The sequence below is a fragment of the Sturnira hondurensis genome, unplaced genomic scaffold, assembly GCF_014824575.4.
Source record: "Sturnira hondurensis isolate 20B ecotype Veracruz unplaced genomic scaffold, ASM1482457v3 Scaffold0001918, whole genome shotgun sequence".
NCBI lineage: Eukaryota > Metazoa > Chordata > Mammalia > Chiroptera > Phyllostomidae > Sturnira > Sturnira hondurensis.
In genome coordinates, this window is record NW_028074549.1 from 1,592,334 (window position 1) to 1,613,886 (window position 21,553).

General features: G+C 34.9%; 1 protein-coding gene across 5 annotated transcripts in view; it reads right to left on the reverse strand.

Annotated features, from left to right (window-relative positions):
• FNDC3A (fibronectin type III domain containing 3A) overlaps positions 1–21,553 on the reverse strand; it is a 212,789-nt gene that overhangs the window by 41,265 nt on the left and 149,971 nt on the right. For all 5 annotated transcript variants that reach the window (XM_037037935.1, XM_037037922.1, XM_037037927.1 and 2 more), the window contains 5 exons: positions 16,383–16,652; positions 15,224–15,282; positions 10,270–10,427; positions 8,381–8,440; positions 7,151–7,289 (listed from right to left, as the gene is read on the reverse strand). In XM_037037935.1, coding sequence (XP_036893830.1) covers positions 7,151–7,289; positions 8,381–8,440; positions 10,270–10,427; positions 15,224–15,282; positions 16,383–16,652 — 686 coding nt within the window. The remainder of the gene's footprint in view (positions 1–7,150; positions 7,290–8,380; positions 8,441–10,269; positions 10,428–15,223; positions 15,283–16,382; positions 16,653–21,553) is intronic.

Here is a 21,553-nt window from a genome sequence, read left to right on the forward strand (position 1 = left end):
TAAGAAGACAAGCAACCCAATTAAAAAGTGGGCAAAGGAACTGAACAGACAAAGAACAGTGGGCAAAGGAATTTCTCCAAGGAGGACATACAGAAGATCCAGAGACACATGAAAATATGCTCAATATCACTACCTATCAGAGAGATGCAAATTAAAACCACAATGAGCTACCACTTTACACCATTCAGAATGGCCAGTGTAAACAAAGCAACAAACCACAAGTGTTGGAGAGGTTGTGGAGAAGACGGGACCCTAATCCACTGTTGGTGGGATTGCATACTGGTACAGCCACTGTGGAAAACAGTATGGAATTTTCTCAGAAAACCAAAAATGGACCTGCATTTTGACCCAGCAATTCCACTGCTGGGATTATATCCTAAGAACCCTAAAATACCAATCCAAAATAACCTATGCACCCCAATGTTCATAGCAGCACAATTTACAATAGCCAAGAGCTGGAAGCAACCTAGGTGCCCATCAGTAAATGAATGGATCAAAAAACAATGGTACCTTTACACAATGGAATGCTACACAGCAGAAATACAGGAAGAAATGCTTTCACAGCCACAGATAACATCATGGATAATGTAGGCTAAGAGTTGTCCACCCTACTCCTTCCTGCCATATAGATCACTAGTGGAAACTAGAAGAGGGGTCAGCAAACTTGTATTATGGGCTAAATAGCAAACATTTTAGGCTTGTTTTTGGCCATATGGTCTCTGTCATGATTATCTCATTCTGCTGCTATAGTGCTAAAGTAGAGTCAATATGTAAATGAATGAGTGTGGCTATGTTTCAATAAAACTTTATTTATAGACACAAATTATAAATAGCTCCTACACTTTGCAACAGCATGGATGGGACTGGAAAGCATTATGCTGAGTGAAATACGCCAGGCAGTGAAAGACAAATACCATATAATCTCACCTTTAACAGGAAGCTAAACAACAAAACAAAAAGTAAGCAAAATAAAACCAAAGACCCTGAAATAGAGAACAGGCTGACAGTGATCAGAGGGGAGAGGGGAGAGGGGAGAGAATTTCAGGGGAAAAAGGGGAAGGATTTACAGGAACTAGTATAAAGGACACATGGACAACAACTAAGAGGGGTGGAAATGGGAGGGAGGTGAGGAGCACTGCGGGGGTGGTGGGCTGGAATGGGAGTAAAAAACAACAACAAGCATATGACCATATCAACAGATGCAGAAAAAGCATTTGATGAAACCCAGCACCCATTTATGATAAAAATTCGCAGCAAACTGGGATTAGAGGGAACATACCTAAACATAATAAAGACCATGTATAACAAATATACTGCCAGCATCATAATTCCATGGGCAAAACTTGCACATGTTCCTCTTAAGATTGAGAATAAGACATGGATGTCTCCTTTTCCCTCTCTTAGTCAACATAGTGCTGCAAGTACTAGGCACAGCGATCAGATAAGAAGAAGAAATAAAAGGCATCCAAATTGGAAAAGAAGAAGTACAACCGTTATTGCTTGCAGATAACATGATACTATACACTGAGAATTCCAAAGATTCCACCAAAAAACGAACAACTGATAAATAAATTCAGCAATATAGCTGGACACATAATTAATGTCCAGAAATCAGCTGTACTTTTATATGCCAATAATGAACTCACAGAAAGGAAAATTAAGAAAACAATCTCATTCACAACTGCTACAAAGAGAATATCTAGGAATAAACCTAATCCAAGATGTAAAACACTAGTACTTGGAAAATTGTTAAGACATGGAGAAAGACACTGAACAGGGTACTAGTTAAGTGGAAGCACATACCGTATTCATGTACAGGAGGAATTAACATTATTAAAATATTCATACTACCCAAAGCAATCTATAAATTCAATGCAATTCCTTCATGATGTAGAGTCATGCGAGTTCTTTACATATTTTGGAGCTCAAACTCTTGTCCCAGGTATCACTGGCAAATGTTTTCCCATATTGTTGGTTCCCTTTACTTTTTGCTGATGTTTTCTTTAGCCATGTAGAAGAAGCTTTTTATTTTGATGAAGTCCCATTTGTTTATTCTTTCCTTTATTGTCTCTTGCTCTAGGGGACATATTGGTGAAATATTACTGCGTGGAATATCTGAGATTATCCTGCCTATGTTCTCCCAAAGAACTTTTCTGGTTTCATGACTTATATTTAAGTCTTTTATCCATCTAGAGTCTATTTTCCTGTATGGTGTAAGCTGGTGGTCAAGTTTCATTTTTTTGCATGTAGCTGTCCAGATCTTCCAACGCCATTTGTTGATGAGGCTACTTTTACTCCATTTTATGCTGGTGTTCCCTTAGGCAAATCGTAATTGACCACAGACATAGGTTTATTTCTGGGCTCTCTATTCTGTTTGACTGATCTATGTGTCTGTTCTTATGCTAGTACCAGACTGTTTTGATTACCGTGACCTTGTAATACAGTTTGATATCAGTTAGTACAATCCCTCCTACTTTGTTTTCTCAAAATTGTTCAGAGTCATTTATGGTTCCATATAAATTTTTGAAATGTTTGTTCTATATCTGTGAAATATGTCATTGGTATTTTAATAGGGATTGTGTTGAATCTATAAATTGGTTTGGGTAGTATGGACATTTTGATGATCTTAATTCTTCCAATCTATGAACACAGTATATACTTCCATTTGTTTGTGTCTTAATTTCTTTCCTTAGTGTTGTGTAGTTTTCTGAGTACAGGTCTTTTACCTCTTTGTTTGGGTTTATTCCTAGGTACTTTATCTTTCTTGTTGCGCTATCAAATGAAATTTCCCCCCAGACCTCTATTTCTGATATTTCATTGTTGGTGTAAAAATGCCTTATATTTCAGAATATTGAGTTTGTATCCTTCGGTTTTGCCAAATTTATTTATTAGGTTGAACAGTTTTTTTGGTGGAGTCTATAGGGTTTTCTATGTACGCTATCATGTCATCTGCAAACAATGACAATTCTAGTTCATCTGTTCCAATTTGGATGCCTTTTATTTCTTTTTCTTATGTGACTGCTATGACCAGGATTTCTACTACTGTGTTAAATAGAATTAGTGATAGTGGATACCTTTGTCTTGTTACTGATCTTAGTGGGAAAGCTTTTAATTTTTGCTTGTTGAGCATAATGTTGGCTGTAAGTTTCTTTATACAGCCTTTATTTTATTGAGGTATGCTCCCTCTACTTGCATGTTGCTGAGAGTTTTTATCATAAATGTGTGCTGTACCATATCAGATGCTTTTTCTGCATCTACTGATATGATCATGTGATTTTTTCTCTTTTGTTTGTGATGTATTACATTTATTGATTTGCAAATATTGTACTGTCCTTGCATCCTTGGCAAGAATCCAATTAAAAAATGGACAAAGGACCTGAACAGACACTTCTCCAAGGAGAACACACAAAGGGATCAGAGACATGAAAGAATGCTGAACATCATTAGCCATTAGAGAGATGCAAATTAAAACCCCAGGGAGATATATCGGTTGGAATGGCCATCATAAACAAATCAACAAACACTTAGGGAGTGCGGGCAAGATTTTGAAGAAAAGGGAATCCTAGTACAGTGTTGGTAGGCATGCGGACTGGTGCAGTCACTGTGGACAATAGTATGGAACTCCCTGAAAAAACTAAAAATGGAATTGCCTTTTGACCTGGCAATTCCACTGCTGGCATTCTACCCTAAGAATCCTGGAACACTTATTCAAAAGATGCTATGCTACCCAATGTTTATAGCAGCACAATTTACAATAGCCAAGTGCTGGAAATAGCCTAAGTGCCCATGAGTAAATGAGTGGATCAAATAACTGTGGTACATTTACACCATGGAATACTATGCAGCAGAAAGAAAAGAGCTCCTACCCTTTGCAACAGAATGGATGGAACTGGAGAGCATCATGCTAAGTGAAATAAGCCAGGTGGTGAAAGACAAATACCGTATGATCTCACCTCTAAGTGGACACTAACTGACAAAAGAAACAAGTGGGCAAAATAGAATCAGAGACACGGAAATAAGCAACAAACTGAAAGTAACTAGGGGGGAGGGGGATACAGGGGAAAGAAGGGGAAGGGTTGACAAGGTACATGTATAAAGGATCCATGAACTAAGACAGCTGGGGGGGGGTACTGAATGTGGGAGGTGGTGATAGGTAGGGCAGAGGAGGGTAATGGGGGGAAAATGAGGACAACTGTATTTGAACAACAATATAATTAAAGAAAGAAAATAAATAAATTTAATGTAATTCCTATTAAGATTCCAAAGACGCATTTCACACCACTAGAACAGATATTTCAAAGATTTATATGGAACTACAATAGGTCCTGCATAGAAGCTGCGATCCCAAGAAAGAACAATGCTGCAGGAATCACACTACCTAATATCAAACTATAGTACGAGGCCACAGTATTCAAAAAAGCATGGTACTGGAAAAACAGACACATAGATCAATGGAACAGAAATTAATCTCTATCTTTAGAGTTATCAAATATTTGACAGAGGAAGCAAGCACATACAATGGCATAAAGATAGTTGAATAAATAAATGTTGTTGGGAATATTGGACAGATATGTATAGAAAAATGAAATTAGACCACCTTATTACACCACACACAAAAATAAATTCAAAATGAATCAAAGACTCATGATTAATGAGTCTAACCATGATTTATGGTTAGACTCTAACCATAAATATTCTAGAATAAAACATAAGCAGTAATATCTTAGACATTGCTTGTAGCAACAGTTTATTGGATATATTTCCCCAGGCAAGGGAAACAACAGAAAAAATGAACAAATGGGACTTATCAAACTAAAAAGTTTTTGCATACCAAAGGAAATCATTAACAAAATAAAAAGACAACACACAGAATGAGAGAACATATTTGCTGATACATTGGATAAGGGGTTAGTATCCAAAATTTCAAAGTACTTACGAGACTCAATACCAACCCCATCCCCCTGCAAAAAAATAAAACAAAAACCAAAAAAAACCCCAAACAACTCAATTAAAAAATGGGCAAAGGACCAGAATATATACTTCTCCAAAGAGGACGTACAGATGGCCAATAGACATATGAAAATACACTCAGCGTCACTAATCATCAGAGAAATGCAAATTAAAACCACAATGAGATACCATCTCACACCTGTCAGAATGGCTATCATCAACAGATGAACAAACAACAAGTGTTGGTTAGCACATGGAAAAAAGGGAACCTCCATACACTGTTGGTGAGAACGCAGATTGGTGCAGCCACTGTAGAAAACAGTATGGAGATACCTCAAAAAATTAAAAATGGATCTACCTTTTGACCTAGCGATCCCAGTTCTGGGAATATACCCAAAGGAACTCAAAACACTCATTTGAAAGTACATAAGCACCACTATGTTCACTGCAGCATTATTTATAATTGCCAAGATAGGGAAGTGGCCCAAGTATCCAGGAATAGATTAGTGGCTGAAACAACTATGGAACATTTATACAATGGAATACTACTAGACTGTAAAAAAGAAGTTAGTTTTACCTTTTGCCTCAGTATGGATGGACCTGGAGAAAATTATGCTAAGTGAAGTAAGCCAGTTAGAGAAAGACAAATACCACATGATTTCACTCACATGTGGAATCTAATGAACAAGCTGAACTAACAAGGACTATGGGGACACACTCATGGATGGAGAGCAGGATAATAGCTGGCTGGTGTTGGAGGTTAGAGGGACTAAACAAAAAGGTAAAAAGAGACATAGAAAACAGTGTGATAATTGCTCAGGAAGGGTGGGTGTCATGGGACTAAATGGTAATGGAAAAAATACCCAAAAAATAATTTTTAGGAAAAGGAAGAGAAAAATCCCAACCAGTTTGAAGGGCACTGGGTGGCTATCCCACTGCCCTACCAAAGCAAAGGACCATAGCATATTTATAAGTAAAATGCTTCTCTGATATGAAATAAAAGTAATCATTTTGTCAATATGTACATACTTGTTTGATTTACATGTGCTAAAAGTTGTTTTTAACTACCCACATCATCTAATATCCTCAAAAGAACTGGGAACTAATGAACTCTAAACTAGCAGCTCCAAATATTCAAAAGCTTTTGCAAAGAAAGCTAGTGCATAGTTTTATTCTCGAGATAAAATGAGATGAATAAATCAAGATAAGCCATTCTTTTCTCATTGCAAACCAATGGTTGCTAACAGCAGTGGTTCTTCTCCCTTTCAAGGAATGTTTTGAAATTTTGTGGGAGGTGTTTCTGATCATCACAATAATGGCAGGGGTGGAGGAGCTGATGAGTAGAGGGTAGGAATCAAGATGCTAACAGTCCTGCAGAGAGTATAGGACAATCAATACCGTAACTGTACTCTCCCTCTAGCATGGACTTTTTGTTATCTTAGTGTACATCTAAGTAGATGAAATACCTGTTTATAATTATGGATGAACCTAATCCATTTCACAAGGTATTTTTTGTAGAGTTTTAATAGTTATCAATTTTCTCCAAATTCAATTACTATGCAATTTGGGAAAAACTGTACTTTTGCTTATAAATTTACTAAGACCTATATATTATGTCAGAAAATCATGTCACCCATGACAATGTTTTTTTCTGTGGTGTTTGAATTACCAATTCTACCTACAGTGTCTATTCACTTTACTGTATCTTGTGTAGGTAGGTCCAAACATTCACATATTGACACACACATTATTCTACTGAAAATAATTTTACTCCTCCTTTAAGGTATCATATTGATATTTTAATTTTTCATACTGATATCTTTAAAGCTATGAGCCTACTTATTATCAACCCCATTTATGATAAAATTCAGGATAAAAATGTGTCATTACAAAATATTTTAAAAAGGAGTAGTGAACTTGAGAATTACTGTTGTGACACTCAAAAGTTATCACATGTCCAGTATAATATGAAGTATTAATTATAAATCAATCATTTCTCCTATATTTACATAAGGTAGGGAAAACCAGTAAGAGCATTATTTTAAGATCCAAGAAACAAATGCTTTCAGATATGTAAAGAGCAAGAGAAAGTTAACTTAAAGCACTTTTTTGTCTCCCAAACTAACTGAAATTTAATTCTACTGGGGTGGGCGGAAGGAAATCCATGTCCAGTTGGAAATACTACAGAGACTATCCTTACCTTCCATTGCAAAGTGAGTGAATTTTTGGTCCGATTGGCTATCCTTGGTGGATTAGGTATGTCAGGTTCACAGCTCAAGGTGGTAAAGCTTTCAGTTTTTGAAGCGGTTCCCTTTACAGAATTGTATTCTGCCTGGACTCTATGATGATAAAATAAATAGTTTTATCCTGTAGAATCATTGTATATGGCCCTTTTACAGAATCACCTTTAAGTACTTTCAAGTTAGTTAGTTACTCTCTAAATGTTCTATTAAGAAAATATGCATATTAGAAGTGTGGCCCTTAAAAAGAAAAAAAGGACAGACCAGTGGTGTTCATCTTTTTTTTACTTCAACCAAAAGTAAACAATACATTTTAAATTGTGATATAACTGTATCTGTGCATTATATATTTACATACAAGCACACAAACAGTACTGCATGCGTACATGTGTGTAGCAAGTATGCTGAAAAAATATCATTAACTAGAGTAATATACTCCATTTCTATTCCATTTGATATTTAATTTTTAAAAATGCTGAATATAACCTACAAAATTAATTACACAATCCAATAATGGTTGCAATCCACAATTTGAAAAATGCTATTTTGAATAATACACTAGGGTTCATCTATAGGAAGTATAATTGAAAATTTATTTAATACGTTAATAGAAATAATACTAACCACAAATGTTCTATTAAAAACGAAGGTGACTAACTAAATGCACTACACTCAGTACCAACCAGAGAAGTCCCTAGAGTCTATAAAACCTCAGTAAACGGAATTTACAATGCATTACAACACACAATAAAACAGTACCTAAGTTATTCGCAATTAACCATAAAATTTTATCAGCTTTATTATCTCAAACCCTTTCCAAAACAAAATGGAGCAAAAATATGTAAGTATAAGCCAAATGTTATTTATGATTCTAATTTGTAAAAATTTCAAAAGCTGGGACCATTTTCTAGCACTAAATTGGATATTGTAGACATATTGTACATATTAGCTATATTTTCATTCCACTCTCTAGGTCCTACAAACAGGCTAATCAACCATTAACTGTAGCATCTGAGTTAAAATGTTTTACTTTGTTTGAAAAAGTGTTGATAATTGTACCGAAAGAAGAACCCAACTTCATGTTTTTAATACAAAGTTAATAATTAAATTGCATTCTAGATTTAAGAAAAGATTAAAAATAAAACTACTTATGGTATATCATAGAAAAGCAACACGTAGGAATTCCTTACTTTGCATGGTATTCTGTGGCTGGTTTGAGATCATTTAAAGTGACACCTGCTTCTTCTCCTCTGGGTTGGGGGAAAAAGATAGTATTTCACTGCCTGATAAATAAAGCATTTCTGGAGGATATGCATCATGTGCCTCATAGGTAGGTTATGAAATTATATTGTTTCTTACTTTACAAACTGGGGCCATATTCAAATTCTGTTAATATGTGGCAAACTTAAGTATCACCTGCATACCATTTTAAAACAAATAGGTATGGTAAGCAAATCAAGAACCATTTTATATTATTTAAAAATCCATTTCCCACATATTTAAAATGCAAAATAACACATTAATACTGAAATCAAAACTACTAAATTTTTACAAGAAGTCAGCCAAACTCTTGCGTGTTATTAGAATATAACATGGAACTATTTCAAATGTTAGTTTAATGAACAGATAAGAAAAAACAGTAACCATAATTTAAAGTAAAGCATTTCCCATAGACACTATTATGTTTTAAAATACAACAGGGCTCATCTTCTTAAAATACTCATTTCATACAATTGGTATGCAGGTAGCAAACCAGCCTTTTTCTACTTCTTTTTTTAATAATCACTGTTCTCTCTTCCATTTCCTTCATCCAAGTTTCTCTCCTCTCCACTTTATGGACGTCTGCAATCCCCTCTCACTGCCCTCCCAGATTACCAGCTACCCTGTTTCTCAAATCAAAGCCAGTAAATATTATGAGCAAGAAAACATGTACCATTGGTGAAAATACACTTTAATCAATTGGGCAGTTGTAGCAGCATCCTCAGAGAGACCTTAATTAGTGTAGAGTAAAGGAAGTGACTAGTCTGTCTCATGCTCTCTGGTCAGGTGGCAGATGGAGATAAACCCTTTTAACATGCAACCATAGCTAATTAGAATCGACCATTAACACACCGCCCCCCCCATTATGTTGATGTCCTTCATCCCAGATTTACCCCTTAGGTAGGTTTTTCTCTTTTAAAAAAATGAACAGAATAAACACAAGGAAGTCTCAATAGAGATAAGGCGACAGGACCTTTTTATAACCTTATGTTACTAGATGACAGTCACTGGGGTAGTTTTACTTTCCTTTCTTCCCTATACTTGCGATTTTTTTTTTTGAAAAAAAAGTAGGAAGAAGGTTGATGTATCCAGTGTTCTGTGTTAATTATGATCATTTGAATGACTAAGCACCCTCATTTACAATCTTCCTGGTTCTCACATTGTAACTAATAATCAACTTCACTCTTTATTTTTTAAATTAGAATAAGCAATGTCTATATAAGGACAGCAAACTAATTTATTTTATGAATACCAATCATAAATGTCACAACTTTAGCCACAGACTCTTTCTAAGGCTACTTGGCATATAATAAACACATTTTGAACCATGGAAAGAGAACTATGATAGGTTTTCAAAATATGATTATTAACAAACCAACAGACAAATAAGGAATAATGGTACTAAATTTATTTTACAATAGGATATGAGCTTTTACCTGTAAGAATTAATTCCAGTTCTTTGGAGGGGCAATACCGTATTTCACAAGCTAATAGTTTAAGAGTTCTCCATTTTTAGTCCTGGTTTCTACATAATACGATTTATATTTATGCCTCGGGAATATGTGAATAGCAAAATATCTGTTAGGGGGCCTACTGAAACATAAAAGCTGAATGTGGCCAATGAAAGCAATTACTCCAAGAGTATGTAGACAGAAATGTGTTACAGCTGGCATTTGGACCATTTACATTGAAATCACTGTCACTGGTCAATTATAGGTTCAAAATAAAAGCATAAAGAAAGAATAAAATCAGTATTAAGCTTTTTATGACAAACCATTAACTTAATAATGAGAAGGAGTAAAACATAACAAATACCTACACATACACACTTTTATATTTCCCATCTTTTCCAGTACTTGAGACGAGAATTTCATAACCATAGAGCTCTGGTACAATAGTCTCATCTTTTTCACCATTAATGAAGCTGGAGGGAGGTGACCAGGTAAGTACTACTGACCTTGCCTGGATATCTGAGGCCTGCAAGAACATAGTATTTAAAAGCTCTATGAAAAAAACTGTAATGTGCACAATGAGCAGTGAAAAATCTAATAGAGTTTCAAGACTAAATAAAATATATCTGTATCTACTTATTTCAATGAGTCACAAATAGAAACCTGTCCATTTGCAGATGAAATATGATTTGTTCTGAATGGGCGGATGGGTTAAAAAATTTAAAGACCACTTGGACCATTAAAACTATTAGTGTAAACACTATATACAAATACAGTCAAAAGAAAGAATGAAGAAAAAACCCCACTTGTAAGATTTGAAAGGGTTCATTTCCTCAATTTATAAAGTGTCTTAAAATAAGAAAAAGACGAGAAACTCATGAGAAAAATAAGGAAAGGACATGGACTGTCTGAATATATAAATATAAATTTAAAAAAGATACCACTTTTTATCCCCCCAAATGTGAGACATATAATACCATTATACTCGATTTTATGGAAAAAGAAACAGATTCAAAAAGGTTAAGTGGCTTGTCCCAGGTCACTCAACCCCTAAGTATAAGTTAAGGCTGAGACTAGCACAACATTCTCCCTTACACACTACACTTGTGTCATATTACTGAGTAGCTCTTCTTTTATGTTTGGTTGGTTCCTCAATTGCCATGTTTCAGTTCTTCTTAAATGTGGGTTAATGTTTGCAATACTGTCCCCACACTTCCCCACTGTTCAGTGCACAGTGCCCAACCATTACTTTTTCTTTACATTTCAATTCAATCATCCCTAGGGAGCTGCTTTAACATGCCGAGACAAGGTCCACCTATATTACATATTCTTATAGCACTGTACTTTTTTCCTGACACTTCACAGAAAAATTGTTACATGTATTGCTTGATGGTTACTCCACACTAACTTAAGTTCTAAGGGCAAAGGCCATGCCTGCTCTTTGCTTTCTATTCTATCTCTAGCTTCTATCACAGTATCTGGCATTCTGTCACATATTTATAGAATAATCAGGTGAATGAATATATTGAAATTTGGTATTCTAAATGAACTACAGCATGCAAAAATCACACAAAACCAATTAAAAACCCTCACCTAGACTTCACAGCTCATATAAATTTAATTAAAAAGGCATAGCTACGCAAACTGTAAAACAAACAAAAATAAAAAACCCTAAAAACAAAGCAAAACAAAGCCATAAGCATTACTTTATGTTTTAAGGCGCAGAGCTATTGTTTTATTAAATTACCTCTTCCTCATAATATTGAGCAAGAAATTCTTTTGAAAAATTGTTTTAAGCTTTATGTGCCTGAAAAATTAGACTTTTAATATTATATAGTGTAAATGCTGCTATAAATAATATTAAATGCTTTTGATATTATAATAATAAATGCTTTTAATATTATAATATTAAATGCTTTTAATATTATATAGTGTAAATGCTGCATCAGATATCATTATCATTCAAACAATTCTATTAAGGCTATCAAATTCCTTTTTAAATTAATCTAGTGGTATACATTTGGATATACATAAAACTTCAAAGGATAATGCCTGAATTTCAACCCCAGCTTCAATACAACTTATTAAACCTACTCTTTCCTACTCTGTAAAACAGGGAAACTAGTTCTGAGGGTTGTTGCAGAAATGACAGAAAGTAATGCATTTATGCACTCAAAGTGTTTTGGACAGATTCTGAAACTAGGAAAGTTGTACTAGCTATTATTATGAAATAATTCTGTATATGTTTACATTAATTTACATGTATAGAAGGAATCAGAAATAAAATAAAACTGAAGCATCCAAATCTATTATTTACTATGGTCAGAAGAAATAGGACCATAGTAGCCTATTAAATTAGTGAATGTCTTACTAAAATGGGGTAAAATGAAAAAGTCACCCTTTGTGGAAGTGTTAATAGCAACAACTTTTCTAATCTTTTCTTGTACAAAAATTATAGCAAAGTATTTTTAGATAACTTAGCACAAAATATTTCACCAAGGACTTTTTGGCGGGGGGATGCAGAGCTTTTTCTTTTGGAAACCAGAAGTAGTTTTATCAGTGTTTAATAAATGGCCTTACGGTGGCTGAAAAAGTCCTACTGTCTACTTCTTTCCAACTTATACTACATTTTACTATGCTCCAGTGATAATGGTTCTTTCTAAGAAACTTGTCATGATTATTCCTGCTCTCCCATTCCTATTCCTTCTACCTTTTGTGCCTTTTCTAGCTCTTCAGAGGCTCAGCAAAAGGTTTCCTGATTGCTGTATTTAAATAACTCCTCTTTCCTCAGTAACTCATCACATCGCCCTATTTCTGTAATAGCACTTTTTATGACCACACACAATTTGCATATTTGTTTATTTATTGTGTACAGTAACGGCCAAATGTATATTTTTATTGGTTGTCATGATTTGTGTAGCTCTTCAAAGAAAAATGTAATGACATAGAAAGATTGCTAAGGCATTACACAGTAAGTGAAAAAAGCTTGCCATAGAGCAATATGGTACAGTATAACTCCCTTTTCATAAGGGTTTAAGAAAAAATTTATATTTTGCTGGACACATACAAATGAACTGAAACAGGACTAGACAGAATCCTAAACTGTTCAGTGTGATTAAACTGGAGGAGCGGGTAAAAAGAGATATATTTTTACTCTACATTTATGTATTATTTACATATTTTACCATATTAATTATAAAATATCCAGATTCAATCAGTCACTGGCACTCCTGCTGGCTGCTTTTAAAATGGAGTGAAGTTAAAACTATTCTAAAAAGCAGAGAGAGACTAATAGTCTGATAACTACTGTGATATTTGATTCTCCTTCTAGTCTTATTCTAATTTTTTCTTAAGCTTTCCCTTCATGAGGCTGTAATCACAGTGTCTAAATACTGGGCTGGCCAAAAAGTTCATTTGTTTTTTTCTAAAAGATGGCTTGAGTAGTGCTTAGTTGTCTTTAATTCATTTGAAACAATTTTCTTAGATTGTATTGTGACAGCTTCATATCAGTGTGTATTAAAAAAAAGTCAAAATTGGTGAATTTTTGTATAGCCATTTTAATACTGAAGATGGAAGAAAATACACAATGTTTTCAGCATATTATGTATTATTATTATAAAAAAGGTAAAAATGCAAAAAAAAGATTTGTGCAGTACATGGAGAAAGTGCTATCTATGACTGACTGACTGTGTTAAAAGTTGTTTGTGAAGTTTTGTGCTGGAGATTTATTGCTGGATGGTGTTGCACAGTTGGGTAGACCAGCTGAACTTGATAGCAGTCAAATTGAGACATTAACTGAGAAATATGGGAGATAGCTGACATATTCAAAATATCCAGATCAGTAAAGTTATTGGTGAAAATAAAAATGTGTCTTTTACACTCAGGGGAGAAGCCCTATGTCTGCAGGGAGTGCGGGCGAGGCTTCATACAGAAGTCAGTTCTCGTTACACACCAGAGGACACACTCAGGGGAGAAGCCCTATGTCTGCAGGGAGTGAGGACGAGGCTTCATACAGAAGTCAGTTCTCGTTACACACCAGAGGACACACTCAGGGGAGAAGCCCTATGTTTGCAGGGAGTGTGGGCGAGGCTTTACACAGCGGTCACATCTCATCACACACCAGAGGACACACTCAGGGGAGAAGCCCTATGTTTGCAGGGAGTGTGGGCGAGGCTTTACACAGCGGTCACATCTCCTCAGACACCAGGGGACACATTCTGGGGAGAAGCCCTATGTTTGCAGGTGAAATGAATAAATCATTACCATTAAATCACACACAAAAAATGTGTCTTTTACCAATGAAGTTATTTATTTTATTTTACAGAATAAAGAAAATAAATAAAATTATTTATTTTATTTTACAGAAAGAACTAAACTTTCACCAATGAAGTTACTGGTGAAAATGAAAATGTGTCTTTTATTTTATGGAAAGAACTAAACTTTTTGGCCAACCCAATAGTTTTATCCCCAGCACTTTCCCCTACAAAAACATTGTTGCAAATCAAAATCGTATTTTTAAGTGGCTATATCATTCTGTCAGTAAAAACATTCCATTTAGCTATGCATTTCTTTGTTTTATTTTTGTTAATGTTAGTGCTACAAATACATCTTTGTTTGTTTAGCTATTTATTGAGAGAAAGGACTGCACAGTTTCAGTAAAGTTCAATTTATACTTCTTTTGATTACTAGTGAAGAATCCTTTAAAGGATTCTTTTAAATCCTTAATCTTTTAAATCCTTAATGAATTTAAAAAATACAACTGTATGAGAATCTTACTTAAAGTTAATCTTTAGTCATGTATGATGCATTTTTTTCCATTAGAATGACAGCCTTTATGAAGGATATCTAAAAAATATGCAATTTGTACGTATACAGGTTTGCTGCCATACCTTTTTCTGAATTCTCCTATTACATCTATACTTACAAAGATTGAGGAATATTAACTTTCTTTTACAATTTGGTATTATTTACCTGTTTTTGCATCTGGAGTCAATTGGACATATTTATATAAAACTCATATACATGGGTTTTTAAAAATTTGATAATTACTTGTATCCACACTCTTATGAGACCTTTGTCTGATCCAGTGCTTTTAAATGTCATGTAGTATGTATTAAATCTTTGTTTAACAAATAGATTCTTGGTTGAATATCCACTCTAACTGGTAACATTTCTGTCCTTATGTTAGATCCATATAGATCCATTACTGATTCCATATTCCTCATATAGAAAAAGTTTTAAGTAAGACCTGAGTAGAAAAATACCAAAATCCTATATGAGTATACTAAATATAAATGTAAAGAAAATATATCAAATACTTACCACCGGTTTGACAATGTTGGAAAGAAGTGCTTCCAAGGCTTTAGTTTCTTCATCTTTTTCTAAAAAAATTTTTTAAATTAAAAAATGAGTGCAAACGCAACATACTCCCTCCACAATAATGTCTTCTGAAACTAGGTTAGTATTTGAGACTTTTATTTTCTAATTTTTACTCCTTAGTTGATATTCAGCAGCTTATGGCTCTCCAGGATTCTTCTGCTTCAGTTTCTATTTCCATTTTAAGCACGATTACTAGCTGTAATACACACACACGCGTGCGCACATGAACTAGCAAGCAAGTTTTTCTTATAGACAGTATATTTTATTCAGCTGTACAAAACCCTTATTGTCTGCAAAGTTCTCATTTGTCAGTCTCATACTTCTTAATGTTAACTGAGTATTTGTTTCATGAAATGCCTTAATTGTGGTGATTCCCAAAAGAGAAATATAATTGACTTGACTGTAATTTACAGCCACCAAAGATACATCTGAAACTTTAGTTTAACTCTTCTGAAACATCAGTGCTGAAGAAGAATGATCAGGAGGTCTCAAAAATATGCAAGAATATTTTTGTAAACATTAATATATAAGCCTTGTGGCCCCTAAAACAATAAAACTTATTGGTGGGAAATGAAAATTTTAAAGAAAAAATAGTACTGCTTGGAGTTCTATTGAAGAAGTCACAGATAAGGGAAACATAGGGATTTTAAGAGAAAATAACGTTTGAAGAATTGAATGGAGAATACTCTATCCTACTATAAAGTATATGAATAGACTGATTAACAATGTAACTAGTTACATAAAGAAGCTGGAAAAAGAAAGAGTTTTGATAAAACCAGTATAGCCTTATTAAAGGCCCAGAAAGAGAAGAAAGAGAATCAGGATGAACTCTGGAGTTTTTCTACAAATAAAAATTTCTCTTGGTTAGTACACTTTATGATATAGGTAAAATTACTAATTGAGTTCCCTCCAAATTGTAAAAAGAGGTAGTCTAAGAACAATTTAGGTTCTAAAACATTTCCTTACATTTAGGGAGTGTTAGGCTAGTAATCTATAGTTTACTTTGAGCGTGACGAAATGACTAAAGGTTACCATGTACTTTTTGTAGGTTAAATATTGATGAAAATTCCCAAAACAATAGCTGAGTATTTTAAATAGTTACCTTTTATCTCTGTATCAATTTGTACACCACCTTTCCCTTTCCCTGACTTGTTCTTTGCTAATCCTGTGTTTACCCCACTAGCATTCTGCCCTTTTATAAGTCCATTATGTTCATTTATGGGAGAAGGGCATTTCTGGGGTGATGACGGTGGACTGTTCATTTTCTCTTTTTGTGTTCCTTGGCGATCCTTTAATTTTTTCTGTAAACGTTCATACGTTTTACTAGATCTTTCATCTCTAAAGTTGGACCTTCCATGAGTAGAGTGAGCATCTAGGAAGAAATATAAAATTAAAAACATTTAAAAGATCAATTTCTCTAAATACATTTGTGGCATGAGATAGAATAGGAAATAAATCTGTCATAATTATATAAAACATAACATATGTTTAAGAATAATTTTGCAAAAAAAGCGCACTATTTCTGTGTATCTGCCACCTGATGGAACTGAACTTTGTGACTTTATTACACATGCACACACACAATACAAATTTATGGAGACATTCCTTTTCCCAAGTAACTATTATTCTTCATAGGAATAGCTTGGTGGTATGTATGACTATTACAGGTGGGGAATAAGACCTGAACTGACCTACCTTTTACTATTTTTAAGCAATTACTTTTAACATCTCTTTCAACTTCAAACCTATAGAATAGGTAAAAACAAAACCACCATCTGCCTAAATTCCCTTATGATTCAAAAACACAAATCATCACTAAAAAAAAAATTTTTAAGAGTTAAGAAATGAGTGGATTGTTTATTAATAACAGAATCTAGGTATACAAAGTATTACATCTTGAGATATTGTAAGTCACACAATATAATAAAACTAACAATAAATATTATTAAATCAACTGTCCTCAGTTTATTTTTAAACAACACAATTTATAAAGAACTTACAAAACTCAACAAAAAAAACAAAGAGCCCAATTGAAAAACATAAAAAGGAAATTCTGGTCAAGATAGAGGCATAGAAGGACACGCTTCATTACCTTGCACAGCTATAAGAAGGATCACAACTAACCTCAAAACAAAAAACACCCAGAACTGCCATAAAATTGAACTGTGAAGTCCAACAACCAAGGATTTAAAGAAGCCGTATTCATCCAGATGGGTAGGAGGGGCAGAGACAGAGAGCTGGGACAGAGAGGTTATAGTGTGGTGGAGGTGAGGTAGCAGCAGCTGGCAGAATGGGTGGTCCTACATTCATGAGTGGTAGATAAAAATCTGGAGGGAAACCTTGGGAGCAAGCAAGCAATCCCAGATTCAGGCCAAACCATGTAGCCCAGGGTTTCTGCACAAAGAAAATAAAGTCTTATAACTTCTGGTTATAAACACTGGTGGGGGTTGGGGTGGTGGAGGAAACTGCCAGTCTCTTGGCAGAGTCCATGTAAAGGGCCCGCACTGTCCTAGAACATATGCAAACCCACCCACTCTGGGAACCACCATCAGGGCAGCAGCTAGAGGGACACCAGTCACATATGGGAAGGTGGTGAAGTGACTGAAAATGGGGCAAGTGCTGAGAAAGCCTCCAGCAGCCAGACAGGGCATTGTCCCCTCTTCAACCCCTCCCCCAAACGCAGAGCCACAGAATGGTGAAGTGGGTTGCCCTGCACTGGTAAATACCCAAGGTTCCACTCCATAAAACTTCACAGTGCACCAAAACAGGGAATCAAAGCAGCTCTATCAAATACACAGAAACAAACACAGGGGGGCTGCCAAATTGAGGAGACAAAGAAATATGGCCCAAATGAAAGAAAAGAACACAGCTCCAGAAAAAGAACTAAGTAAAATGGAGATAGCCAATTTACCAGATTTAGAGTTCAGAACACTAGTCATAAGGAAGCTCAGAGAACTCATTGAGTACAGCAAAAGCATAAAGAAAGGAATGAAGGCTATACTAAGTGAAGTAAAGAAAAATCCACAGGGAACCAACTATGAAGGGAAGGAAGCCAGGATTCAAACCACCAATTTGAAACATATGGAAGAAATACACAATCAACCAGAACAGAATGAAGAAACAAGAATTCAAAAAAATGAAGAGAGAAAAAGATGACTCCGGGGCATCTCTAAAAGTGCCAGTATCTGGATCATGGGGTTGCCAGAAGAGGAGGAAGAGTAAGAAGTTGAAAACTCATCTGCAAAAATAACAAAAACATCCCTAACTTGTGAAGGAAATAGACATACAAGTCCAGGAAGCAGTGAGCCCCATAGAAATTGGACCCCAGAAGGAACACACTAAGACACATCATAATTAAAATGCCAAAAGTTAAAGATAAAGAGAGGATCTTAAGAGCAGCAGGAGAAAAGCAAAGTTACTTACAAAGGAGTATCCATAACACTGTCAGCTGATTTTTCAAAAGAAACTTTGCAAGCAAGAAGGGACTGGCAAGAAGTATTCAAAGTGATGAAGAGTAAGGACATACATCCAAGATTAGTCTATCCAGCAAAGCTATCATTCAGAATCAAACAGCATATAAAGTGCTTCTCAGACAATGTAAAACTAAAGGAGTTCATCATCACCAAGCCATTATTATAGGATATGTCAAAGGGACTTATTTAAGAAAAAGATAAAAACTATGAACATTAAAATGACAACAAACTTACAACAATCAACAAAACCTAAAACAAACAAAAAAAGAAAACTAAGCAAACAACTGGAACACAAACAGAACCATAGACATAGAGATCATTTGGAGGGTTGTCAGTTGAGAGGCAGAAAGGGAAGACTGGGAGAAAAGTACAGAGATTAAGAAGCATAATTGGTAGGTACAAAATAGGCAGGGGAATGTTAAGAACAGTATAAGAAATGGAGAAGCCAAAGAACTCATATGTACGACCCATGAACATGAACTGCTGAAGGCAAGGGTGGTACTGGGAGGAGGAGGGCAAAGGAGGAAAAATTGGGAAGACTGTAATAGCAAAATCAATAACATACACTTATGAAAATGGGCAAAGGTCACGACTAGATACTTTTTGAAGGAGGACATCACAGAAGGCCAACAGACATATGAAAATATGTTCAATGTTACTAATCATCATAGAAATGCATATTAAAACCACAATGAAATAGCATCTCACACCTGTCAGAATGGCTATCATCAACAGATCAACAAACAAGTGTTGGAGAGGATGTGGAGAAAGGGGAACCCTTCTGCAGTACTGGGGGTATGCAGATTGGTACAGCCACTGTGGAAAGCAGTATGGAGATACCTCAAACAATTAGAAATGGGTCTGCCTTTTGAACCAGCAATCCCCTTGTTGAGAATATATCTGAAGGAACCCAAAACACTAATTCAAAAGAACATAAGCACCCCTATGTTCACTGCAGTGTTATTTATAATTACCAGGTTATGGAAAGAGCCCAAGTGTTCATCAATAGACAAGTGGCTAAAACTACTATGGGACATCTATACAATGGAATACTACCTGACTGTAAAAAAGAAGAAATTTTTATCCTTTGCCTCAGTATGGACAGAACTGGAGAAAACTATGCTAAGTGAAATACGCCAGTCAGAGTAACAGAAATACTACATAATTTCACTCATATATGGAATTTAATGAACAAATTGAATTGAGAAGCACAACAGAGACAGATTCACAGATAGGATGACAGCAAAAGGGGGAAGGTAAGGGGTGGAGGGATTAAGCAAAAAGGAGAAAGGACTCTTGGCCATAGATAACAGTGTTGTGACTGCGACAGGGGTGGTAAAAATTATTCAAAAGTAAAAAATATTTTATTCAAAACAATATTTTAAAGTCTCAAAAATCCCAGTAAAGTGTTAATTTATCAATGTTTTAAGAATATTGGTATATTTTCTATATAGTGTTAAGTATATATTTTTATAGTTTAATGCATATCCCCTTTGAATAACAATGGGTTTTAACAATGCAAAATAGTAGTAATTGTAACATCCACTATTTTCTCAAACACATTTTTAAAAGCTAAGTCATAATTAGCAGTAAGAAAATAAAAGAGGCCCTGGCTGGTGTAGCTCAGTGGATTGAGCACGGGCCTGCAAACCACACGATCGCGGTTCAATTCCCAGTCAGGGCACATGCCTGGGTTGCAGGCCAGTTCCCGGCAGGGGAGAGTTCCCAGCAGGGGATGCATGAGAAGCAACCATACATTGATGTTTCTCTTCCTCTCTCCTTCCCTTCCCCTCTAAAGATAAATAAAACATTTTTAAAAAAAGAAAATAAAAGAGACTAGTTTATACTATACACTCTAAAATGAATACTGTAACATTATGTACAATAACATTAGGATAAAACCATAGGGATTTGGTTTTGGCTACCTACATGTAAAAAAAATGAGTTTCGAGACTGTCACACTGCAACCTTACTTAACACTGTATAGAAAAACTACCTCAAATGTCATCAAAGACCTAAATGTAGGCATTAAAACGGTCAAACTTAGAGAAAACATGAGAAAATCTGCATGACATTTGATTAGACAATAGTTTCTTAGATATGATAACAGAAGCACATGCAATTAAAACAATCTGACTTCATCAAAATTAAAAACGTGTCTACAACAAAGGTTACCATTAAGAAAGTGAAAAGATAACATGAGAGAAAAATCTGTAAATCATGTATCTTAAGAGTCTTGTACCCAGAATATATAAACACTCTTACAACTCAAAAATAAAAAGACAACAACCCAATTTAAAAACATGGTTAAAGATCTGAACAGATATCAATAATCAACTGAAAAGATGCCCTATACCTGTAGTTGTTAGAGGCAAGCAAATCAAAATCTTAATAAGATAAAACTTCACACTCCAGCAGGGCTAGAATTAAAAAGCTGACAGTAACAAGCTTTGGTAAGGATATGCAGAAATTAGAGCCCTCATACATCGCTGGTAAGAATGTAAAATAGGGCGGTCACTATGATAAACAATTTTATAGTTCCTTAAAAGGTAAATATAGAATCACCATATGAGCCAGCAATTCCACTCTTAGGTATATACCCAGAAGCAGTAAAAACATATGCCTGCCAAAACTATATACAAATGTCAAAACACTGATATTCATAATAGAGAAAAAGTGGAAATAAAAGTCCAACAAGTAATAAACTGAGAAACAAAATTATACCCACATAATGAAGTGTTTTTCAGAATAAAAAGAGAGTACTAATCATGCTAAAACCTTGAAATAAACCTTAAAAAAA